Source organism: Electrona antarctica (genome assembly GCF_951216825.1).
Source record: "Electrona antarctica genome assembly, chromosome: 15".
Lineage (NCBI taxonomy): Eukaryota > Metazoa > Chordata > Actinopteri > Myctophiformes > Myctophidae > Electrona > Electrona antarctica.
In genome coordinates this window covers 11,791,407-11,817,651 of record NC_136796.1, presented here as the reverse complement: position 1 = coordinate 11,817,651, position 26,245 = coordinate 11,791,407, and the positions used below count along the sequence as shown (strand labels likewise).

At 44.2% G+C, this 26,245-nt stretch overlaps 1 protein-coding gene across 5 annotated transcripts in view; it reads right to left on the bottom strand.

Moving 5' to 3' along the window:
- Positions 1 to 26,245, bottom strand: part of akap9 (A kinase (PRKA) anchor protein 9) — a 92,065-nt gene that overhangs the window by 5,352 nt on the left and 60,468 nt on the right. For 4 of the 5 annotated variants that reach the window (XM_079523011.1, XM_079523010.1, XM_079523013.1 and 1 more), the window contains 26 exons: positions 24,904 to 24,998; positions 24,373 to 24,490; positions 23,062 to 23,100; positions 21,709 to 21,941; positions 21,307 to 21,426; positions 18,006 to 18,182; positions 16,708 to 16,797; positions 15,894 to 16,046; positions 13,665 to 13,751; positions 12,127 to 13,167; positions 11,499 to 11,636; positions 11,015 to 11,059; positions 10,751 to 10,891; positions 10,554 to 10,598; positions 9,283 to 10,008; positions 8,551 to 8,611; positions 8,030 to 8,151; positions 7,569 to 7,754; positions 7,095 to 7,262; positions 6,665 to 6,770; positions 5,835 to 6,021; positions 5,250 to 5,400; positions 4,032 to 4,382; positions 1,491 to 1,784; positions 877 to 1,238; positions 66 to 168 (listed from right to left, as the gene is read on the bottom strand). In XM_079523011.1, coding sequence (XP_079379137.1) covers positions 66 to 168; positions 877 to 1,238; positions 1,491 to 1,784; positions 4,032 to 4,382; positions 5,250 to 5,400; positions 5,835 to 6,021; positions 6,665 to 6,770; positions 7,095 to 7,262; positions 7,569 to 7,754; positions 8,030 to 8,151; positions 8,551 to 8,611; positions 9,283 to 10,008; positions 10,554 to 10,598; positions 10,751 to 10,891; positions 11,015 to 11,059; positions 11,499 to 11,636; positions 12,127 to 13,167; positions 13,665 to 13,751; positions 15,894 to 16,046; positions 16,708 to 16,797; positions 18,006 to 18,182; positions 21,307 to 21,426; positions 21,709 to 21,941; positions 23,062 to 23,100; positions 24,373 to 24,490; positions 24,904 to 24,998 — 5,339 coding nt within the window. The remainder of the gene's footprint in view (positions 1 to 65; positions 169 to 876; positions 1,239 to 1,490; positions 1,785 to 4,031; positions 4,383 to 5,249; positions 5,401 to 5,834; positions 6,022 to 6,664; positions 6,771 to 7,094; positions 7,263 to 7,568; positions 7,755 to 8,029; positions 8,152 to 8,550; positions 8,612 to 9,282; positions 10,009 to 10,553; positions 10,599 to 10,750; positions 10,892 to 11,014; positions 11,060 to 11,498; positions 11,637 to 12,126; positions 13,168 to 13,664; positions 13,752 to 15,893; positions 16,047 to 16,707; positions 16,798 to 18,005; positions 18,183 to 21,306; positions 21,427 to 21,708; positions 21,942 to 23,061; positions 23,101 to 24,372; positions 24,491 to 24,903; positions 24,999 to 26,245) is intronic. The other variant, XM_079523014.1, reaches the window with a different exon arrangement.

Below are 26,245 nucleotides of genomic sequence, written 5' to 3'. Positions count from 1 at the left end.
AACAAGGCGGGAGAGTCACAGCGCGGACATGATAACAATTCAAATCCAAACATTTCCATCCTAACCTCAGGGGCAGAGGGAAACTCTGAGGACTGCTGCAGCATAGTGATGACCTCATTGATGTTGGACCGCAACCAAGACAGGTCTTCACTGTTGACCTCTGTTAGACTATATAAACACAGATATCACAGATATCAGTCAAATATTTCATGCACCTTCCGCAAGCTGTAGCTTCAATACGTGTCCTGCATATAATATTTCAATAATTATGGATTATCAAATGAAAAACAAATGTGTGTTTCCTTCAACAATTACACAATACACATATCTCAATGTTTTATCAATCTCATCATATTATGTCACCGTTTCTCAACATGTGATGCGGGGTGATCCAAATGGACCCTTAACCCCATTTTGACCTGAGATCAGATTCTAAAAATGTTTTCTACATCCTGACAGTTTTCTGATGTTTTTCATGTTTCTATGTCAGTGGTTCTTCGATTTTTCAAAAATAGCAGACCTACGAGCTTGTAGATCTGCTATTTATCAATAGCTAAAGCATAACATAATGCTAACACCAAAAGGGGTTCCCGCCCAAAATGGGTTAAGGGCATTTATTACATGGCTTGGTTGAATGCTTGATTCTGATTGGTCAATTGCAGAATTCAGCGGTGTGTTATTTCTGGATAATGACCGCTCCGCTCTATAACAGACCACTGCCTAATCAAAGGCTCGGAGCACCTGGCTGCAGCCGCTGTGCTGCTTGGATTTTATGCTGTACCCAACATGACAGCCATGTAAACTAACACACAATGGCATTTAACATGCTTTCAAGAATGAAAATAAATAATAAAATAAAATAAATCCCATCACTACCTTCCGGTGGCCTGGCTGGCCATAGTGTGGATCTTGGAGGCAACCGTGTGCAGCTTGCCCAGGATCCTGTCGGTAGTGCATGCAGGGCCAGAGGCTGCGGTCCTGGTGGCCTCCAGAAGGCTGACATGTGGTCCTCCAGAGGCTGCGGTCCTGGTGGCCTCCAGAAGGCTGACATGTGGTCCTCCAGAAGCTGCGGTCCTGGTGGCCTCCAGAAGGCTGACATGTGGTCCTCCAGAGGCTGCGGTCCTGGTGGCCTCCAGAAGGCTGGCTGAGGCAGAGTGGAGCGTCGGAGGAGCGTCGCCGCTCTTCTGCTGGAGCACCCAGTCTTTGGTGCGGTCGACGGAATCGTTGTGCCTGACAGCCTGTTGTTGTTTAGACAAACACTGCATTATTAAACCATGTTATAATGAAGCATTATTGTTGAACGGTGTTATTAACAGTTTTGTGAAGGAGTTATTAAAACGCATTTAACCGCATTTAACGGTACATGATGAATTTATGAGGGAGTACATGATGTATCAACACTGTAAAATCCACTCCATAGTATTAAGCCAACACGAGTTTAAATGAACACTCAGTCAACGTTGTACGGTTGCACGAGGGTCGACACTCACATTGTAGCCACCATCAAGGTGATCTGCTCCACCTCCGGCTCTCGGCTGTGCCAACTGTGCCACCCGTTCCTCCAGCCTCTCCTTCTCCTCCTCCAGACTCCTGCCCCTCTCCACCTCACTCTCCAGCTGGGCCTGGGACTCCTCCAGCCGCGCCTCCAGGCCGTGCAGTTGAGATCGGGCCTCCTGCAGCGCCTCCTGGCCCCGTCCCGACCGCTGAGCCGTCAAGCTCAGCTCCTCCTCTCGTCTCGCTGCCTCCAGTTTCTGGGCCTCCACCTCACCCAGGAGATGGACCACCTACAGTAGGGAGAACATCACCTTTTAGTACCTACTACCTCCACCTCACCCAGGAGATGGACCACCTACAGTAGGGAGAAAATCACCTTTTAGTACCTACTACCTCCACCTCACCCAGGAGATGGACCACCTACAGTAGGGAGAACATCACCTTTTTTACCTTTTTATACAACTATTATTGGCCCGGGCCAGAACATCACCTTTTAGTACACACAGTCAACAATACAGTACGCATAGGTGATGCTATTAGTATTTCCCCCCCTTCCATGGTACTGGACATTCAGCCAAGTTTTCTTTTTGTTGTTTTGTTTTTCAAACAAAAGCTTGACGATTTTAGATTTCGTATGAACCCGATATGTACAGTAAGCATATAAAATAATATGTTAAGTGAGAAGCCTTACATTCTAATGTGGGTGATTGTATTTCATGTAAATGATCACTTTCCTATTCGTCAATTCAGTCCTACCAGTAACTTCAAAAAAGAAAAGAAAAACTGAGGGGAAAACTCCACTAGGTGGCGATATTAGCCAACAGATCATTGAGTAACTGGCCTGCACTTAACACCATGGAAGTGTGAATATTGGAACCAACATGAACAGAGTGAAGCATCCGAAATCTTTTGCTATCTCAAAACCATGTGTATTATTGAAACCCTCTCCAAACAGTTGACCCTGATGAAGGCCCATGCAGGCCAAAGCGTATATTTATGGGGAATGCATGAAAAAATAATTGCGAGTTAAAGTAAAAGCAATATTACATTTGGAAAATGACATACTGTAGTATGATGCCAGATTAATTTATGGAAAAACAATCATCAAGACAAGATGCCTGCTGTCCATCGTTGTATATGCTGATGTATAAAATAGGTTTAAAGTGTTTAAACTGATGTTGATGTTATAAGCTAATTTTGCTGCAGGGATCCCCTGGAACCCTCTCAAGGACCCCTTGAGAACCACTGGGCTAGGGTGTCAGTACACCCAGAAACACCACTGCTGAGAACCATTGACATTTTTTTTCTTCCATGCCAATGAATGCCTGATTTTAACATACCATGATGAGAGCTGGGTTTCCCTAATGCCAGGTATACAAACCTTGTTAAAACAGGTACCAAACAGTGGCGGATACAGAACATGCCTATGACTGCGCCTCGAAAAATCTCACTGCAGTCTGTTTTTATATTATTATAATATTATTATAATGGCCGGTGGATGACGTCAATATGACAATTATATTGACGTCAGTTGAGACGAATAACCAATTTATTCTGACCCCTCCCCGAAAAGGCCTTTTTGTCCTGACCACTTATCCATGATTTTTATACATTATGTATCATTAGATTGGACTTATGGTTATTTGTCTCAACTGCTCAATTCTTGCCACTGTCTGATTGTCTGTTGAAGCAATCACTTCAATATAGAATGTGAAGAAGTTGATTTGATTTTTATTATTTATTAAGGATCCCCATTAGCTGGTGCCATAGCAACCAGCTAGTTGAAACCACCTTTTAAAACCACTTCACGAGTTCACGTTGCTTGAATAAAAAGTGTGAAGGTCAAACCACTCTCCCACAGCTTTAAGAACAGTGTGCTTCTCTTCATCGTGCCTAGTACTGGACTAGTATGCATTTTGTATTTATGGTAATATTATTGTCATTTTGTATGTCTGTGGCAAACATTTTGTTTGAGGAAAATGCCCATCACAAGCCTGCATGTTGATGACCCCTGCTCCGGACAAGTGACTTTTGTGTCGGGAAGTGAATGGGAATGGGAAATGTACTTCGTGCCTCAAAAACTGAAGTCAAGTTAAAACTCTTAAAGAGTATCTCTCTCATTCAGAGAGTGTACTACAGACACCTATGTCATCATACAGTACATAGCGGAGGTTGCATTTCCTTTGTTTCCATCATAGGTGTCTTTCACGCCTCTGAGTGTGACTAGTCTTTGTTTGATGATCTCTGACTGGGACCAGAAGGAAAACAACTAGCATAAACACAACAGTTTTTACAAAATCTTATTGCTTGTACATCTTTCTTTGAGATTTACAAAAATCCGATCTTGTCTCCCCGATTCCGATCTTTTGAAAATCATGTGATCGAAGCCGATTTCCGATCACCGATCTGATCGGGACAACCCTAGTACCAAGATTTGTTTTCAAAGCATTAGGCGTAGGTTTGTTAGCGCTGGTTCATTCAATTCAACAAAATTTCCCCAGACATATCAGTTATGTTGTGAATGTCAGCTCTCCTACCTGTGTGTGCTTGTCATCCAGCTCCCTCTGTAGCCTTCCCAGAACGGTCCCCTCCTCTTGCACCTCCCGTCCACTCCCATTCTCCTCCAGCCCTGCCTCAGTGGAGACACCGCCCTCCGAGGAGACACCCGTGCGTAGCTCCCTCTCTCTCCCCAGGGCGCTCCTCACCTCCTGAGCCTTGGCCCGCTCCGTCTCTAGCTGCACTTGAAGCTCCTGGAGACGTCGGTGGAGACCCAGACGCTCCTGCTCAGCCTCCTGGGAGAGCCGGGAGCAGGCCTGGCGCTCGTGCTCAAGAGCCGAGGTCAGTTGGGCCACACAACTCTGCTCCTCTCCCAGGGTGAGACGGAGGTCCTTGGGGGGAAAAAAGATGGGTTCATGCTTTCAGCATTTACAGGATGACATCAGAACACAGGTTTTTGGAAAGAATACTGGGTCAAGTAGGTCAAATAAAAACTTAGATCATTGACACTTGGATTTCTATTTGCATTTACTATGTCTGCCTCCTAGGTGACAGCTGTCTATGAGCTGTCTGTGTGCGTGAGAATAGAACATCGAACTCTGACGTAATTTACACATCCTATAGTACCTGGGTTGCGATTTTTTTCCGCATTCTGAATTTGAAAATAGACTTTTCTTATATCGTATCTGTGACCGACTAGTCACCACCCAGGGCAAGGAAGGACTCAACACAGGGCAGCTTTCTCAAGTAGACTGGTCCATTCCTCTCAGTGCAAGGAATAACACAACATATGACATTTTACACAGGAGAGGCGATAGCTCTCCACTGTCCGGACAGACGTTCTCCCTCGAGTGTTTGTGGAGATGACTGATTTATCCTGTTGTGCCCGATCAAGTCCATGCACAACAGGTGCGCAGCCACACCCAGCTTCAGTTCTAGTTTGACTCAGGCCAGGTGTGACTGCCCAAATCAGTCATCCTCCATCTCACAGTGTCAAATAAGAACTGTGTTCCAAAAATAAACAAATGTTCCCGTCCGTTTGACTCATATTGATATGAATAACCAATTGACAGCGAGAAATCGCTAATGTTACTGCCGCCGAATTAGATACATTTTCGTTGTGGATGGCAATGCTTATGAGACGATTTTAAGAAACCCAATGTTATTCTCCATAGAGAAAAACGTCTGCGAACCAGGGGATGATGGAGTGACGTCAGGACGTCACAACTCCACACTGACACAGGGAACAGAGTTCTTACCTCCAGTTGTTCTCGCTCGCTGTTCTCCTTCCTTCCAGTTCTGCACCTCTCCTTCTCTGTGGCCCACTGCAGCTCTCTGCTCTTCTTGTGCTCCTCTGACAGCTGGTCGGTGAGCGCGTGCACCTCAGAGGCCTTCTGGGACACCTCCGTCCTGTTGACCACAGGACATTATGCTTACTAGCGGCTGTTCTGACCAAACAAGCATACAGTCCAAATTGAGGATTGCTGAAAAGAGCTTCTTCTAAGAATATAAGTCCTCACAGGAGGATGAGCCAATGTTAGAGATATTGTAAACCATTTGTGTGGAATATTCAAATGTTAAACATGAACAACTACTTTTAATGTGTGTCTGAACCAAAAGTAAACAGTGCTAAATTAAAGTTGAGATAGTTGATCATATACACATGGCTGCCATTCTGCTCTTACACCATACTGAGGGGATGGGAAATGGGGAGTGTGTGTGTGTGTGTGTGTGTGTGTGTGTGTGTGTGTGTGTGTGTGTGTGTGTGTGTGTGTGTGTGTGTGTGTGTGTGTGTGTGTGTGTGAGAGAGAGAGAGAAGAAAGAGCGAGAGAAAGAGTTCTAACCTGAGCATATCCAGCTCTTTGAGGTGTTTGTGCTGAGCCTTTAATGTGGTCTCCAGCTCCAGTTTAGTCTGTGCCAGCTCTCCCTTCAGCTCCTCCATCAGCAGCCTGTCAGCCTCTGCTGCGCTTCCGGGACCTCCTCTCCTCCTCTGCTCCTCCACATCAAGCGCCAACACTGCAGGCTGGAGGCCTGGACCACAACAAGTAGGAGATTCATTATTATGGATTCAGGTGCCCCCACTGCATCAGGCTGTGTCCTGTGTCCAGCATTGTCCTGTTTAACTTTCATGTTGGCGTCCAGTGAAATAATGTGAGATATTGTTTATTTTTTACAACGGAGTGGCTTCTGTCTTGCTTCGGTGGTAGGAGCAGAGCAGGAAAACAAAATCTTGCTCTCTGCTGCCTCCAGGTGGGCAGGGTGTCCTCGACACAAGGAACGCAACGCAAGCAATTTGGTTGCGTTGGCTTGGGATCAGATCTCAACCCGACGGAGCGAGACGCAAGACGTAACCGACGCAACGCAAGGGAGGAATTTCTCTCACCCAGCGTTGCTTATGTATTCTTGCGTCGATTGCGTTCTGTCAAGCACTTTAGTAGTCAGTTGAGTATTATCCACAACGCAGCGCAATGTGAACTTGTGAGCTTGTATATCTGCCACTTCCTTTTATGACTATGCTCAGAATAGGGACAGCGAGTTTCATGTACGTTAATCGAATAATTAAGAAATTTGTCCACAGATGCCGCATTAATCTTATATCGTGATAAAAACTAGTGTAAGAAAACAAATGCAGGAGAATGAGGGTGTGGTTGGAGGGGCATTGTGAACTACAGACCTTGGTGAAGTTGCTCCATTTGAGCGCGGAGCTGACGGACCTCAGAGATGAGACTGGACCTGTCTGCTGTGTGGAGAGAACCCAAGGCCTCTCTGTGCTGGACATCCTACAGAAGGAACGCAAACACACAGGCACACACAGTCTGTTTATTAGGGGAAATAACCTAATATATATAATCCTAATACCCATTAAGACCTTCTTTCAAGATTTTTCAAAACTGTTCAAAAATAGCAGAAGTTCGCAGCGCGGCTGCGAACTTCTACTACGTTAAAAAATGAACTTCAGGTTGCAACTTTTAACAAACTAATAATTTGTACTATTGAACAGTCCTATGCTCTTTAAATGTAGCATAGCAACAAAGGGACAAAATACAGTAAACATTGTCCACATGTCATGATTGTATGTTTTATGTTAGTAGTTAGTTCGTTACCTGTTCAGCCAGCCTCCGCTCCAGCTGGTTGAGGTGAATGATGGCATCACTGGTGTCCAGTAGGTCCAGCTGACTGTAGAGGGCGCTCTTCAACACGCTACGCTCCTTCACAAACACCTGTTGCACGGCAGCCAGGAGGTCCCCACGCCAGTCCACACCGCCTGGGGTCTGGTGAGAGAGGAGAGAGAGCATTTACCACCATACAAAGGAAGGAATATACTGTAGCGCAGTGGGGACATTAATAAACAGAGCAGATCAGCTCTTGATAAAAAATATTGTGTGCTGTAACATATGTATAAAATATAAATGTAGATTTAGCGGAGACTCATAGTGCATCATAATAAGACAAGATGGAGCTTATAAACGTCTCATTTATGCTCTGTTGCAGTACGGTGTCCCGTGTGGGAGAAAACCGCTGACCTACAAGCTCAAAACGTGCCGCGGGCGCGGACGTACGAGTCTGAAGTGTTCTACCTGTGTTTCCCTATGTGTCTGCATCTGGGTGATGAGGCCTTTCAGGGAGTCCACCGTGGCCAGCAGGGCGTCTCTCTCCTTGACCCAACCTGGGCCGTGGTGGAGCTGGCTTGGAGGCTCACCCTCAGGAAGCTCTGATAGAGACAGCACCTGCATGCCCTCCTGGTGAACCTCACGGAGCAGCGTCTGAGTATGCAGAGAGCGCGCACGCACGCACGCACGCACATGCACACGCACGCACGCACACACACACACACACACACACACACACACACACACACACACAGAAACCTTTACATTCAGTCTCCTGTGAAACCTTTTGTACATCATCAAGGACTAATGGATTGCAAAATCTCCTGAGAAATATGATTTAAGTATAGACATACATAGATTATGCCTGGGTACCTGCCAAACCCATCATCCTGTATTTGGCTGGATTCTATACCAGGTTTCAGTTGTACCTTGATTTTGTCGGGCAGGGGATCGTCTGTCTCTATCCTGGCTCCCTCAGGGGTCGTCCTATACTCATGCTGCAGGTTGGGGAGGTCGTAACCAGTCCTCTGGCTGTAGTCCGAACTGCTGTCTGCAAAGTGACACGAGCACTCTCAATACAGAGGTGAAAGAACGGTTTGATGTGCTCTTTGCAATGCTATTTGGAAGCCGTTTCATTGATTTATTTACACGGGTGCTTCTGCTTTCCATTATGAGCGATACAGCGTCACAGCAAGGACATTACTTACAAAGGATTCTTACTCAGGAATGTAGAAATCAATATAGTATTTAACTAAATTTGCATATAGTTTGAACGTTGTATATCTTTATTTTTCATCAATTAAGGCTAATGTTTAAGGAACATAGAACACAACATACTAGGGAGAGCGTTTAATTTAGAGTGACTGCAGCACTAATGAAAACAGATCAGTGAGCAGTGACATTTGGCATTGAGTTAGTATAATTCTCTCGTGATCGTGTCGCAACTTACCACTAGTGTATCCATCTTTAAAGTGCAATGATGTAGGACGGTCCATTCTTGATGCATGGCCCTGGAAAATATTGAATATGAACACATATCACAATTTGAGTCACGGCACAGGGTAAGATATACAACATGACCGAGTTAGGAAAAATAATCATCCATATTATTGATAGCCAATGAAAAGCACAATGAACTTGTTTTTGACATGTGGGTCTTATTACCCATTACCCAAGAGTGGTTTACAATCAAGGCTAAGCCCCAAGTTGTTTGTACAATGTGCATACAGTGTCCAGTTTTTCATGTGTCTATGAGGTGACAGTACTTCATTAGACACCCTGGAGTCGTTTTTATGTGCAATGGTGTATTAACTTTGTATTTAGGGTTTCTTCCTGGAGGCTGAACCCTTGACAGTCAAACGGGCCAATGAAATAAACAGTAATATAGTGCCATCACACTATCAGCCCCTCCCCTAACCCCATTATCATACAACTACAGCTGTGGGTGCGGCTTCAGTTCAGGTGGATCACCACCCACCATGCAAACCAGGCATACTTAATGAACTGGTGGGCATGTCCACATAAAAGCATGATTTTAATACTGTACACTTTTTGGAAAAAGTTCTTCCTCCTTATATTATAATAATGCCTGATGATCATGTTTTAGGGTGGAAATAAAACGTGGCACTCCATCTTTAAAAGATTTAGAGCTAGAGTGGACCACAGACACAGCCAGCCTCACCTCACTGGAGCGCAGCTTGTCGATGACAGCCTTGAGGGCTTTGCACTCCTCCTCCAGAGCCAGCACGTCCCTGCGGAGTGTCTCACTCTCTGAGATATGCCGCGCCTCCATATCCAGGATCTCTGCTGCATGGAGCTCCTGCATCTGGTCAATCTTCTCCTGGAACTCTCCAATCACCTCCTCCACTTGCTCTTTGGCTGCATCCAACGCAGACACACTGCCCAGATCGTGGCCGGGCATCTGGAGAGCCTCGGTCTGGGTGGCCGAGTCTGTTACAGCAACACGGTGATGCTGCTGCCGTTGGGAGTCGCTGGCTAGTGGCGGGCTCCGGGCTTTGTCAGCAGACTGGCCGGTGGCAGTAGCAGAGCTCTTCCTGGACAGAGACGGTTTGTCTTTGGCGCTGCCGCTCTTGCCGACCTGTTGCTTTGCTCCTTTCCTTTTGGGCTGGGCGGCGGAGGAGGAAGAGGAAGATGGAAGCTGAGGTGACGGAGAAGGAGACGGAGAAGCCGATCCCACTGTTCTGGCCAAGGCTGCCCGGACCTCCTGGAGTTCATCTTTCAGCTTGGCAATGGAGAGGTCGCGGACCTGGAGCTCGTCCTGGAGTTTCTCTGCACGTTCCCTGAAGCTGTTCAGCTCTTCTTTGGTGGCTGCTGCCTCGTTTCGGACTTCCTGGAGCTCCTGTAAGAGATCTGTGGCACGGACCCCTTCTTCTACTTCTGAGGTGGCCTGGTAGAGGGAAGGGAGGTAGAGGGGAGAGCAAGAAGGTCAATGAGGTACAGTACAGATAGAAAACATTAAAGAAGTGAAATATGTGGAGTTTAATGAGAGTTTCTAACATTTCTTTAGAAAGATATCGAGAAATGGTCAAGCTTAACTAGGAGCGATCATAGAAAGAGCTTCCATGTGAGAAATCCACCACCATGCATGCACTTTGTTTATATATCCTCAAATTCTGCATTTAAAAACCAGGGACTTATCTTGAGTTTATTTTCATCTGTGTATTCATAACAAAGCCATTAGCCGTTCACATCACGGACAGTGTCTACTGCCATGAGGAGAAAAGAATAAGTTGGATAGAGCTCAGTATAAAACTAGAATAAACCTAAGGGGCAGAATTGAGCTTTGGGAGTGCGTGCACGGAGATCGCATTGTTTACTGGACATTACAACCTGTGTGGGTAGGCAGGGGAAAGGGATTTAAGTGTTTCTAAATAAATATGATATTTCTAGTGATATGAATGAGAGCGATTCACTGCAACAGTTCTTACTTACTCGATAGAGTTCTCCTTTAAGATGAGCAATGGTCAATTCTCTCTCCTTAGAAAGAAAAGAATGACATAGAAATGTAAGTTAGTATCATGATAAGCGAGAAAGGTAGAAGACTTGTCGTTTCACTTTATTTGTGTTTTGTTGATTGCGAAGGTCTTTGTAGAGCTCTTATTATTATAGCTGCAGAACATTGTCCACACCTGGAGCAGCTCTTGTAGCTTGTCATAGCTCTCCCTGCTGCTGCTCAGCTCCTCCTTGGTGACGGCAGCCTCTTCCTGGACCTCCAGGAGTTGTTGGTGAGCCTCCGACACCATGGCCCCCTCGCTGTCTCTGGATGCTTCCTAATGTCAAAAGGCTCAAGTATTAGACTACTAGATTGTTTATAGGTTCATGTCTGTTCCAAATAATACTGGACCTAATTTATGGAAATGCTAATAGTGGAGCTAAACATTTTCTTCTCTCACCCTCTGAAGTTGCTCTCTCAATGTATCCATCATGGTTTCTTTTTCCTAAAATGAAACACAGCCTCAATCAAACCACAGAAATAGCAGTCAAAATGCTTAAAGGTATATTCAGTGACTAATTCAAATATCACTTATTTTTTCTTTTTTTCTGGATAATCCTCCCTACTATAGAGTGTGCTGACCATATAAGGAAATCCTCCCTGTCCCCAGTGAGCCCCTGGGGTCAAAAAACCCTAGTTTCAGTTTTGGTGGCGGGTGGCAAAACCTTCATCCAATCAGGATGAGAGGGGCCTTCCTCCAATCATGATCGAGTGGGGGCGGGCCTTGGTGCACATGCTGTTGGCCTGTTGCACTTCCCCCCACTGTAGAGCGTGCATGTGCACATTTTGTTACCGGGGCGGACTGGGTGGTTTTCCTAATCACTGAATGCTCCTTTAAAGTCTACTGTAATTTATGCATCAGGCTTAATGATCCCGTCCCATACCTTCAGCTCTTCCTGTAGCCTACTGCAGCTCTGCTTATAGTAGTTCAGCTGCTCTTTGGTAACAGCGGCCTCGTCTTTGACCTCCTGCAGCTCTCCACGAAGCTCAGTCACGGCCATTTGGTCTCCAGCAATGGAGGACTGATGGAAAATTAATAAAGAGATTTATCAGAGCTGCATCATGTGGGACAAAACAATTCTCAGAATGAGAACAAGACTATACAATTTAAAGCCTAACTGAGTCAGGCATAATGACCAATAATACCGATCTGCATTGGTCTGCACAAAATAGGGCAGGACACCGGCATAGACAATCACACCATGCTATCTTATAGTTTAGTCAAGTCAGAGTCGTCACGATAATATGAAACCTGTTTGGTTTTTAAGACTGGAATCTGAATAAATGTCAACCTGTAGTTTGAGTTGAGGGAAAATGGAAGAGAGCCTGGCTAATCTGCGAAAGTAAATAGTGTGAAGTCTTTTCACCGTCGGTTGGATTTTAAAAGTTTTATGGTGTATTAAAGACATTAAGAAACACTGTTAGTAGTAGGTCCTAAGTCCTAGGTTGAGAACGGATGTACATTATTAAACCACTGAGCATTCATCTTTAGGATACAAGTGTGATTGGTACCTGGACAGACAGTGGAGTTCTCTGGTGTGCACCGGCCTTGGCCCTCATCTGATTGAGTAAGTCCATGAGCACAGCCAGCCTCCTCTCATACTCCAACACCTCCTCCTCTGAGCTGGAGAGCAGCTGTTTCTGGAGCTCCTGGTCTTTCTGCATGCCAATGAGGCCCACCTCCAGCTCACGGAGCTTCTCCGTCAGATGGACCACCTTCCCCGTGGGACCCCGACTCGCTCTTCCTACTCCGCCGAAGTCCATCCGGGGAATACCCAGATCACCAAAGTCATAGGTGTGGAATTCCTCCGGTCTCCCAGAGTCCCGGTTCTGCTCTTTGGCTTTGTGCTCCTCCTCATACTGCTGTTCCTGAAGGGCTTCCAGCTGAACCTGGCTGACGAGTGCCACGGCCATCCTCTCCCTCAGTTTCTCCTCAAGGTCCGACACCTTCTGTTGGAGGAGGTCCGCATCACTGTGGGCTTGTTCCACGAGACGGCGGCAGTGGGTGAGCTCGCCGTCCTTCTGACTGACCAGGTCCTCGAGGTCCTGGACACGGTGACCCAGTTGGTCCACCCTGGATGTGGCACTCTGTTCCAGCGCCTGCACCTGGGCCTGCATGACCACCAGGCCGGCCGTTTTCTCCCTGAGAGCCTCTTCGAGGTCACCGTCTGAGCTCTCGAGATTCTCCGTCTCGGCCAACGCTGTGGCGCTTTCCTTCAAGCGCCGGTACGTGTTAAACAGTTTACCCTGCTCCGCTTTCAGGGTATCGAGCTCTTTGGTGGTGAGGTCCATTCTCTGCTTCATCTCGTCGAATTCCTCTTTACTAGGCCGTCCTTCTTCTTCGCCCTCTGCATCATGGGCTTTGGTGTCCTCCTCTTCCTCCGGTGTCTGCTTCTGCTCGATGTTGGTGAGCTCCTGCTGCAGTTTGTCAATGACGGCGTTCAGCTGGTCCAGCTCCTCCTCGTTGTTCCTCTTCTGACGCTCCTGCTCGCTGCGCATGCACTCCACCTGGGACTCCAGATCTTTGATCAGCTCATCGCTCTCACCCATTTCCTAAAGAGTGGGAAGCGGATGTCAGCATAACGGACTGAGGATTTGACAATTGCAATGTTTCTGGATAAACCTCTGCGACCCACCAAAGAATTTGAACCAAATGTCATGTAATTGTAGATACTGTATTCTTAGGCAAACAATTTATAATTTGTTCATGTCGATTATTGAACTTTTATTGGATGCAGTAATTATTAACCCTTAAATCCGTAGGGTCTCACAGATTTACAAAAAGCATGCTACTGTACAAACAAACGATAACCACACAACAGGACATGACACGGTGAATCTACTTACCAAACAACAAACAAATAAAAAGTTAAAGAAATCCAACAGCAAACAAACAGCAACCGAACAACGGAAAAACGGATTAAATACAAAACAAACAAAACAAAAAAAATAACAGGATGCTACAGGTCACACACGACGATCCACTACCACAAGCCTATGCGTATGCAAAAAAAAACAGACGTAGTTTTGTATACGCATACGTGTGTTACCTTGTTATCGGAAGCCGTTTCCATTTGATGAAGCTTAGTGATCTGTTCATTAAGAAGTGCTATCTCCCTGTCCTTCTCCTCCATCACCTTCAAAAGTCACAGATTAGAAGATGACAACTATCAACCAGACAGGTCACTCTACTGTACACAGACAGTGTCGCATACAACCCATCCAACGGACCAAAAAAAGCACACTTTGTTGGATACCGTCATCCAGGGAACCTATAATACAGGTTCAGTTAATATAATCAGGGTAGTAAGGCTGTCCCCGAACATTCGGGGTTCGAACGTTCGCTCGTTAGGGTTGGCACTCGAATCTTAGTTAATGGGCTTGAACCATTCGTTTTTTTTGTTTTTATTATTATTTTTTCTCCTTTTTCAACTCAAACATGTTACATGTTTAGATGTTATTAATCAGGGGGGCACACAACCGGTGAGCATAGGTCGTCAAAATGTTTTCTGCGCGGTAGATCAAAGGCATGCAAGGCTCATTTGCGCACCAACAGCTGAGATAGTTATGTAGAGAAATCTGACAGGCATTCAAAAGGAACTCAAATGAGATGTTAACGTCCTGTAAGTAGACTAAGAAATAAAACTAGTGTTGACTAATCATTACACGTGGCTCTTATTTTGAAGAGGAAGTTAGTGCACAGGAAGTCCGTTTCTGTTGTAAACAAGCTACTATGACACTTTCCCAAAGTTACGTGCTCCTCTCATAGTGGTAGTCGTCGCTAAACCACGCGACCATAATTATTTACAATATGAAAACCATGCATCTTGAACAACACTGGGATTACTTATGGAACCTGCAGCAGTAGGTGAGTAATTACTTTTATCTGTGTTTGTTTTGGTTTCAGTGGTTGAGCTGCTAACAAACGTCAACAAACTGCTTAACGACTAGCCTGCTACAAATACACTGTCTGTGATCTTTATCTTTTGCATCTGCCCGTGTGTGTGGGAAGCAGAACATTGTGGCAGAGTAGAAACATCCGTATGCACCCCCCCCAAAAAAACTGCACTCTTCTGATTGGCCGGGCCCAAAAACCTGCCCTCTGCTGATTGGCCGGGCCCAAAAAACTGCCCTCTTCTGATTTGCCGGGCCCTAACCCCGCCCTCTACTGATTGGCCGGGCCCAAAAACCTGCCCACTTCTGATTGGCCACGCCCAAAAACCTGCCCTCTCCCTCCTTACCCATTATCCCTAAACGTATGACATTTTTTACTATTTTGAAAAACCTTTTAAAATAGTTCAAATAGCCGATCTCACAATGTGTCGATGTTGATCGTCTAGTTCAGCGGTTCCCAAACCTTTTTGGCCATGCACCCCCTGTTACCTCCCGACCTAGCTGATGCACCCCCCCCACATGGAAATATAAATTGCATAAGCTATATAGAGACATATTTCCTTTGTATCCACATATATGCACATATATGAACCTGAATATGGCATAATATATGCAGCATAGGCTATATTCTGCATTACTTGCCATATATTATATTGGCATAATATGTTAATATATTTAAAATAAAACCATAGCACCACCATTAGTCTTTTCATGTCGCGCACCCCCTAGAAGGTGCTCGCGCACCACAAGGGGTGCACGCACCACAGTTTGGGAACCACTGGTCTAGTTGACCCATTTTAAAATGTTTACTTTACTGAAGTAAAACATGCAAGTACTTTTTCCACCACCGATGAACACGCAGCAACAACAGGGCTGCTCCAGTACTGTTATGTACTGTACCTGGACGCATGCTGTCCCTGTTGCCCAGGTGTGGCTGCTGGCTGCTACATTATGTACCTGGAGCGCCTAATTCACAACGGCTAAACGCTTGCGTAACGACCCGCCCCCCCGCCTGCCTCTGATTGGCTCCCCCTCCTACTAGTAAAAAGCATTAGGTGCACGCGGGGCGGGGCAAAACGACTTTCCCAGACAACTCGCCAGTGTTGTTTTTGGCAGCAAATTTCTATTTTAGTTTAGTCATAGTCTTTGGAATGAAACTTCATTTTAGTCATCTGAAATGTTTTAGTGTTAATCTAGTTTTAGTCGACTAAATATCGTACAATTTTAGTCGACTAAATCTACAGTTGTTTTTTGTCGACAAAAATGCATTTTTGCGGGCTTTGATGCCGTCGTAATGACTGATTTTACACTTTCCACCTCGACAACGAGCTTTGGCCAGTCAGAGGCAGGCGGGCACAACAGTGTTGTACATTCGAATCACGCACCAGGAGCATGCTGTCCCTGTTGTCCAGGTATTGCTGCTGGCTGCTCAGCTCCTTCCTCTGGATCTCCAGTTGCATGTGGAGCTGCTGTACTTCCTCGCTCTTGTTCTCCAGCTCCTCCCTGAACTGCTCCAGCTGTTCCTCCAGGTTAACGATCTGGAGGAAGCACAAAGGAGAGTATATACGGCATATGTACTTCATTTTACACACACACGTCACACACGTCAAACACAACCCCAACTCATCTATATTTATGATTGAGTTGGGGCCAGTTGGCGACGGAAGAGGACAGGTCTCGACACCGCAAAGGGCGCAAAGTCCTAGACCGTGACGTATGCAGAACCGCCATTGCTGCACTCTGAGTCTGACGTCTCACTTTATCTCTGCGTTTTCAACTGAGCTTCTGCAGTTTCCGTTTCCGGTCGTGCCTACTTCCGTTACTTGGTCACTGCGTGCGTCTCATTACACTCACTCCCTCCGTCTTAATCCTATTCTCTTCAGAAGCGGTATGATTGTAACCAGCAAACAGCATCAGAAATTACCCCAGACCGTCCGCGTTGTGTTCAATCACCGCAAATTGAATTGCTATAATTGCTATATTCCGAGAAAACAGACGATTAAAACGGCAGAAAGTGATTTCCGTGTTTCCTTCTTCCGATTGGCTACGGCCGATCACGTGATCGCTTTGATGCACTGCAAAGCATGCTGGGTTACATAGGTGCATATATAACTTGTATTTATCTATTTTAAGCTAGATGTGAGTGTGTGAGTTATTGAAGTTATTTCATATAATTATTCACACTTATGTAGTGTGTACCTCTCTCTCCTTCCGTTCCAACGCCTCTCTCTCAGTCTGTAGCTGAGCTTCCAGTGTTGAATGAGTCTCATGTCGCTTCTTCTCCTCAGCCTGGGTTAAAAACACAAATACACATTTGCACATAGACATATATTTGAATGCTGTATAAACGTAGGTCCTGTTGATGTGTAATGTTATGTCCAAAGAAGGTAAAAAAAAAAAAGTGATGATGACGATGATGTTTTAGTACCTTTGCTCTTGGCACTTTATGGTGATGGCACTTTATGATGATGTCACTTTATGATCCTTCACTTTGTACTGTACTTGGTTGGCTACTCTTTTTTTTCTTATCCTTTTCATCAATTGCAAGTGCCCATGCTATGTTGTCTGTTGTGTTGTACTGTTTTTACGTTTCAAACCTCTACGATCTGCTGTAAACCAAATTGCCCCCCCCCCCCCCCCCCCCCCCCCCGAGACATTAATAAAGAACTTGAAATGTCTATCTGTCTCTGTGATTCATTCATACAGCACTGACGAAGATCACATGACCGAAATGTTTACTACTGCTTTCTTGCACCTTTCACTTTGAGCACAGAGCACTTTATGAGTATGATAGAATAAAATAAAAATATGTTTTCTTAGTGTCTAAGGATCATCCTTCAAGTTTTTGTCCAGTATGAGTCTTTCTGCCAAAAATAGCTGAACATTTGGTGAAAATAGCTCATCTACAACTCACAACATTGCAATGTGATGCGTCGTGAGCTTGTAGATCGGCAATTTTGGCTATTTGATGCACTACGACGTATATAGAATTTAAGTGCCTAAACTGTTTTTCATAAAGATAAGAGTCTCCAGACACACACAACATAATGTATTGTGCAGCATGTATAATTTAATTTGTCTTCAGACCAGCAGCATGGGACACGGGAGCATGTGTTTTCTTTCACTCACCAGCAGCATCCCTATAAACCAACACTGGGGGGCAATCTTGACAGTAGCTAACCGTAGCAAAACACCATCAACAACAACAGGCCGCTGCCTGCCCCAAATACACCGCTATTCCCCCCATCTGCATGCTACTGTAAGACGCTGCTATAAATCTCCCGGGCTTTCCTCTCTTCCTCAGTCCCTCGCGAAGGTAACACACCACACACACACACACACACACACACTTCCCTCTACCATGCACCGCTGCTATTGTTCCCCCATTCCTTTTGTTTCCCCCCCCTCCCTTGCTCTCCCCGGCTGCCATCTATAGCATCACCCTCTGCACCCCCAACTACCCTCCCCTCCCCTCCCCCGCTCATCATTCTCCTAACCTTGTGCAGAGACTCGGTGCTGGCCAACAGGGCCTGCTCCAGCTCGCGCACACGGCTCTCCAGCTTGTCAATCTCCTCGTCGCGCTCGCCCACCTCGCGACGCAGCTGCTCCGAACCCAGCAGCAGCTCACTGCACCAGTCCGCCTTCTCCCTGAGCTGGGAGCTCAGCTGATCCACCTGGTTGATGTGTGTGGGAGAGCAAGAGATAGAGAGAGAGAGTGAGAGAGAGAGGAGGGGGGAGTTTAGTGAGAAGCACGTCTCAACCACCACCATTCGCCACAGCGTAGCACATAGATGCACAGCTAGCTGTGAGGTCAGCTGATCCACCTGAGAAAGAGGGTAGATTAGGCAGGGTGGACTTTCAGATGAGGGGCACGGGGAGGAGAGAGATTTGATTCAGGCTGGAAAAGACTACAGTGCAGTTTACTAGTCAGGAGGGCTGCTGACAGGTCAAATGATCCACCTGTGGGATGGGGAAAGGGTGGATGGATGGATGGATGGATGGATGGATGGATGGATGAATGAATGAATGAATGAATGAATGATGTGGTGGGTGTGTAGAAGTCTAGGAGAGGAGGATGTTCCTATAACTGGTTAAGTCTTGTGAAGGCTATGATAATGTTGTTGACTGCCACTTTGGTAGAGCGTGCATAGAGAAAAGGTTTTGCTTTTGAAATATTTGCTGTGTTTAAAAGTAATACTTATATTAATTTAGTTAACATTTTGTTTGTATCAAAATGCATGAAAAAAAGTATACATTTACAACTAGGAAAATATCACACTACACAAGTGTTTCCAGTGTGGCAGTTAATCCCTAATGTTTTTCCCAAATATTTCAGCTTAATTTACATAACGTATGAATAGAAATGAGTATGTGTACAGTGTCTCAGCCAAACAATTAACTAGTAATCCATTTAGAAATCAACAATGCAACAAAATGTGTACACATTTGGTGGATGTTGGCCAACTATAAGACAGATATTTTATATGAGGAACATGGGAGAACTGAGAGGAGAAATTATGTTTTAAAGTCGGGTGACAGTCGATGACATCTGACAAGCTGATTTAAAGTAGAGAATCAACCTGCTTTCAATCTTGGAGACGTAGATGGAAAACACGAGGCGGGTAAAAGGGACAGAGGAAATAGACAAGGCACTAATCATTTGCTACAGGGGTGGGTGGGTTCTCTAAAAATGACTTAATGTTGTCTGGAACAAGGATAGTTCTACATGTAGCTATAAACTATACCTTAGATTTTACTCCATCGACCTGCAAAAGCCAAGTGGGAGAGAAGGGTAGGAAAATAAAAATCAGAAATTGACTAGATCCAAGCACAAGACACGACAGACTGCTGAGGGAAACCAGATTCTATGTTAATATTATTAAGAATACTTAATGGGGACAGCAGAAGACAAAGACGACATACTGTACAGTAATTGTGTTTTGTGTGAGGAAGTTATTTCTCTGCCTTTGTGTAATGTCATTAACCCATTCTGGGCGGGAACCCCTTTTGGTGTTAGCTAGGGCATTCACTTCTAGTAATTTTTACTAGTTGACTAGTTGCCTAGTTTACTAGTCGACTAGTCGACTAGTTGTTTAACTACCTATTATGTAAAAAATAAAATGTATTTATTAATTATTATTATTATTTTTTTAAATAAATATTTGTACATTGAAAAACTGTGTACATGGTGACTATAATCTACCTGATCTTGAGGCCTACAAAATCGGGGGAAAAAAAAAAAAAAAAGTTTCCTTATCAACTAGTCAACTAGTACCAACAAGGTCGACTAGTGGATTTACTAGTCGACTAGTAAACTAGTCAACTAGTTGCTTAATGCCCTAGTGTTAGCATTATGTTATGCTTTAGCTATTGAAAAATAGCAGATCTACAAGCTCATAGCGCGCCACCGAGTGGCGCGCTATGAGTTTGTAGGTCTGCTATTTTTGAAAAATCGAAGAACGACTGACATAGAAACATAGCTTTTTCAGAAAACTGTCAGGATGTAGAAGACATTTTTAGAATCTGATCTCAGGTCAAAATGGGTTAAGGAAGGCCTTGAAGACAGACAGCTTAGACATTTTCCATTACTCTATGACCTGCTCTACTACAGTCACAATGTTCCATCAAAGAATATATCTTAAATGTAGCCAACAATTGTGTCATGAACTGCAACACAATTCATCTCTCCTTCTGAAGCCATCTACAGTAGAGCATCAGAGTCTGTCAGTCAAAACTATGGAAATGCGGTCTCTCTTCTGGTAGCCAAGTGTACCAATCTATGTAAATTATGTTATTCATAACTATTCACCTAATCAACTGTCAATAGTTGCGAGTGTTCACTGTTCGCCTCCAATCGAGGAACGCAGTGTGGGGAATACAGTATAGCACACAAAATGCTTCAGTTTGTTAATAAAGAACAACTAATAATTATGCAAGATACAGTACATGTACAGTATATCAACAGGGTAGACTACATCAACACATTATTTTAGATAATATAAACCACAACTACTTACCCAACCACAACTTCTAATAATAATAATAGCAACCAATGTCACGCCTCCATATATGGTCACGCCTCGTGACATCACACCACCATATATGGTCGTCTCAATATATGAAGATCACCAAATTGACATAATCAAACCCTGGATAGCCATACATGGAGAAGACTGGATCATCACCTAGGTCTGCATATATGGAGCCGGCCAGCAACTCTACAAACCCTTAGTTCTCAACAGGCTTGAAAATTAAGATCTTACACCCCATTCCAAAGCGCCAGCGCTCGCCCAGCAGTCTGCTGTTATCCAGGCGGATGCGTGCACGCGACCTCGCAATCAGGCTTCTCACTGGTAATAATAAAATTACTAGAATTTATATAGTGCTTTTCTAAGTACTCAAAGCGACTTTGAGTACTCAATGCTCTAACTTTGAGTACTTGGAGCACTTTTTAGCATAAAACTATTTTATTGAAGTGCTCGCTTTGACCTCAGCAAAGAATTCCATCGAAATAGGTCATAGATTTGTCCAAAGATAACACCCAGTATGATAAAAAAAAAAAAAAAGATCAGATGTTAGCATGAATCCAATTCTTTGTTGTTGTTTTTTTTACAGCACTTCCTGCTCGACTAGTTTGGTATGATTTTCTGGTAAACACATGTAATTGGATAGGGTCTATTGTACCAGTACCAGGGAAGGCTCTGTACATAACCATGACACTGCATTGACAAACGGAGCATCTCCATTCCGGCCTAGCTGGTCCTCTGGGATGAGAACAATGCTTTGTATTGTCGTTACCTCTCGGTTTCTTTGCTCCGAGGCGGACTGCAGCTTGTGAGGGTTCTTAAGCTGCTGCTCCAGCTTGTGGATCTCCTGTTGGAAGACGTCCCTCTCATGCTCACGGTCCACCGCTTGTTCCTGGATATTCACATGAAGACATAGTAGTTTCATTTTAATTTTAAATATTTCGAATTAAAATAATAAAGGTAATAATTAATAATAATAATAATAATAATAATAAGGTATTTTATTTGGAGAGTGCTACGAAATATTTGATACTGTTCACTAAAGTGAAAAAAAAATACATAATTCTGGTTCAGTAAAGTGTCTTCTACTTGTAACTGTACTTGGCTGTTATTTATGTGGTACAAGGAGTTGAAAATGACTGCTTGCGGCAAGTGTTGTCAGTGTGTCACTTACATCCAGGAACCTCCTGTTCTTGTCCAACTGTTTCTCCAGAGCCTGGATCTGCTGTTGGAGGTCACCAGCCTCCGTCTTCTGGGCCTGCTCCAGCTCTATCACCCTGTTCACCTGCTCCTCCAGCTCTGCTTCCAGGAGCTTCACATGCTTCAGGAGGTCAGAGTTCTCCTTCTCCGCCTGCCGCTGGACGTCCACCTTCTCTTTCATCAGCTTCTCCGTCTCTTCCAGAAGGTCTGCAGGCGCGAGTTGAAGAACGCATGGCACAGAACACGGGTATCACTTTACTGGCGGACGGTTTTATTTCACTACGAGTAAGGTTTGTGCTGATTTCATTGTTAGGTAGGATGAAGAGATGGAGTCACTGAAGAGTTTGAGGTCCATGTACATGTAACCTTCACATGGATTGATTTGATCAACTCCAGTGTGTACTACTACAGCAGTACTGTTATGACTTAACATACATTTTCTCTAGAATTCTCTAGAATTGTTAATTAATTATACAAGTATCGATTTGCCCAAATGTGTAACCTCAGACTCTCAGTCATCTTTCCAACATACAGTAACATCCCCAAAACCGTTGCCCATCTTCTGCCACCGATGAACCAACCAACACCTTCTCACCCGTGATGAAACCCCATTAGATTAGTGCAAATTTAAAAAGACAAGAAAGTGCAATGGCATAACAAGGGTGTAGACAGTCCAGACATTGCAGTACCATGCCCCGTCTGCACGTACAGGCAAGGGAGAGGGAAATCCTGATTGGCCAATCATCTTAGTATAAGGAATGGTATGAACCACTTAGACACTATGTAATTAGTTGACCATAGCATTTCCCTCTATACCAAATCTCTTGGCCAAAAATAGCCGTTCAGCAAACTCACATGTTGTGAGCTTGTAGATCTGCTATTTTTTGATGAATGTTCATCCCTGAATAGGGATAAATGCTAGTGTTCAAGTGGTTAAATCAATATTTATGTACATAGCTTATCTGTAGCAATCCAACAAACGTTTCTCAATTTGGAGAAAAGATGATTGACAATTAGGAGATAATGATAATCTTATATAACACCTATGTTTACTTCATGTATCCATGCTAAAGAAAAAAGGGTGCTGCTAACATTGATCCAAAGACACCAACAATTACCGTGAAGAGCCAGAACATAGAGAAAAGTGAGTTGAAACAAAAAGCAGAAGCAAGTTAACTTTTTGGGTGAGTTTTTGTGAGCCCATAGCAAGCAAGCTCCAAGCCTTATTTTGTGAGTTGCTGGACTGAAAAGGGGGCGGGGTTAGACTGCCACTGGAGTAGACGACCAATACATATAGATGACTGAGCCATGCTCAATGTGGACACACCTGCTTCAGGTGCTGCAACCACTGCAGCGTCAACTAGGCCTACAGGAGGATAAGAAAGCACAGGAATTTAGCATGCTCTTGTTTTGGTGGTGAACAGGCAGAATCTAATTCCTAAAATACTCCCGCCACACGATGGTGTCCCGTGCCGAAAACAGCAGATCTACAAGCTCACAGATCTTCTACAGGCTTGAAGATCGGCTATTTTCCGTACAGGGCACCATCGTACAACAAAGTAATAAATCAGGGTTAAGAAAGATGGACAGATAGAAAGGAACAAATGGGATGAGAGGGCTGCCTCTGTCCATGGTAGTAGGCTAAAGGTTGTGTGTTGCCAAAAGATGGAGAAGCCAAACGCTGTGAAAGAAAATGGTGAGAGTTCCTAAAACATCCCCTCTAAGGAGTGTAGTACCCACGTCACCCTAGATATAATGTACAGTACTTACCTACCATTTCACAAGAGATTCGTAACGTTTCTAGTACAGATTACCTTTTCATAATACAAGGGATGTCATGTTATGGTTCCACAGAACATATTGGATGCCAGTCAATTAATTTATGGATCATGGCAGTAACATAGCAGTGATATTTCTTGACAAACTGAGCCAAAGAGTTTCCATTTCATTGTTTCAATGGTTACAGAAGAGCTTCTTATAGGGAAACCTAAGAGATTTTTGCATCACAGTCCCACATTTTAGACCTCTTGTACAATGTAAACAATAAAACAAAAGAAAAATGCTGCAAATGTACGGTACTGCCTTTGGCACATTGCATTTTGTGCAACATGTTTCCAACTATGAATATCATGTTACAGAGGACCACTAACACCCTCATCAGGGTGTTTGGTCCTGTCAGTCCATGAGCAATTATTAGACAGTTACGAGACAACAACGTGTTGCGGGAGAATTACTACCGTCAGTCTCTCAATCAATGACCATCAATTATTCACCACCGGGAAACAGCAGTATCTGTTAAATGACTGCAGAACATTAATGGAGCTCTGCAACGTTATCTTCCTCTCCAGTTTATTCTTACTCGTCTTATAAACTAGCTGCTTGTTTTTAACCTCAGGAGGAGCCAATACAAACACTCCATGTTGGTGGAGTAATGTCCCAAGAATTCACACAGTAAAATCGTATTTGGTTACCTTTGCATACTCTCAGAGTTGCAAATAAATCTGTGGATTTTAGTGTGTAGTGGGGAGAGCGGGTCATTTATGTTTTGGAATGATGAGGACAGTTTACCACAAACAAAAGAAAACCTCTGGATTGCATGTTGTGGTCATTGTTTCTAAAGGAATTCTGGGATACATACGAAGCTCCCGAGGCCCAGCGTGCTCCCTCATGGCGTCTTGTTGCCGTGACAACAGCTCCCTCTCCTCCTGAATCTGAAGCCTCTCCTGTTCCAGTTCATGCAGCCGGCTGCTTGTCACCTGGGTTAGACAACAGTTTACATGCTTTGGTGTTGGTCTGATGGAAATGCAGTCAATATAGAGCGTTGTTTAAAGCACCGTATCTCAACGTCTGGCCCGGGGGCCCAGCAGGGGTCCAGGTGGACCCTTACTGGCCTGTAACTCAGAGTGAACAAATGAAACCATTATAAAGCTTTGGGACGGTAAAATCCTTAGAGCAAGTGCTTGAGATAAGTAATCCAACATACTAAATATTGAATAATGTTTTCACTTTTCACCTATAATGACCAAGTTCCAAGAAAAATCCCAGTAACCAGCAAACAAAACTTCAACAGTTTATGGGATTACAAACACATTTTATATTCAAAATGTCCTAATACCTTCTGAACGAGGTAATTGATTCTTTGTGCATCTGTGGAACTCGGGTATCTTACCTGCAACTCTTGCTCGAGGCTGAGTTGTAGCTCTTCTTTCAGGCGCACCCGTTCCTCCAGCGCAGCCCGCTCACCTGTGTAACCATCAATAACACCTGAAGATGGAGAGAAAGAGAGAGAGGTGGGAGCACAGTTAAAGGGAGGTGAAACTATATAGTTATGCATTATAATAAGATAAAACAAATATCACTTGAAAATACTGTGTTGTATTTTCAGACTCTATGCTTACTTCCGACATATAAGCATGTGCTCACATTTTACTTCTCCAACAAACATGGGTTTATTCAACATGCTCTGAAGAATGCATTCCTACGCAGACACTCAAACGAATGCAGAATTACAAGACTATCACAAATGGATAACAACTGAAACCACAGGAAACAAAACCCAAGGTTGCTATACAAGGACAAGACACACACCAGGGAGACAATTTCTGAATGCTACATAGAGTCTGTAACTATGCCTCCTGAATGCCGATAACGGAAGCATCCTACCATCTGTCATTTCTGTTTACGAAAAATACATTTTAAAATATATTTAAAATATATTTTGTACCTGTACTAATTTGATTAGATGGGGGGGGGGGGGGGGCATTTTCTTTACACCTGTATCGTCTAAAATGCTTCCATTGCACAGACTGCTTCACCCATGAAGACCGGGAAAATGTCTGATTAGATTTTAACCATTATTTTATACTCTGGCTATTCAAAAATAGCAGATATACAAGCTCATAGCACGTCATGAGCTTGTAGATCAGCCATTTAAAAAAAAAAACTTTTCTTTTTACATTTTTAACTAAAATCTTTGCTACTGAGGGTCCCTTGAACACAATATTTTTATATGAGGATCCACGGCCAAAAACATAATTGTGTGGCCACAGACATAGAAACATACGTTTTTCAGAAAACTGTCATTTTAGAATCGGGTCCTCAGATCTTAGTGGGTTAAGTCTGGTTGGAGAGACTACACACTAGGGCCAGAGGTCTCCTGTGTGGGATAAGGATTGTGTCAGCAGCAGAGTGGGGATTCTTGCTTCAAAACCACACTCATCCTGAAGGAGGAGAAGCTTATGAGACTCATGCACATCGCAAGATGCACAAATACGTACGAGACATTAAACTTCAAGTCAGCGGCTACTCACTTTCATCAAGTGAAGCACAATCACAAATGAAAGGAAAAGCACATATGGATATGGTTTGTTGGTGGGTTTTCACAATTCCAATATAATTCATTCACGTGTGCACTGTAAATTTGTTATACATATTTATATCATCAGTCCTTCGTTCCTACTCTCACATATGGTCATAAAGTGTGGCTCGTGACCGAAAGAATAAGGTATAAG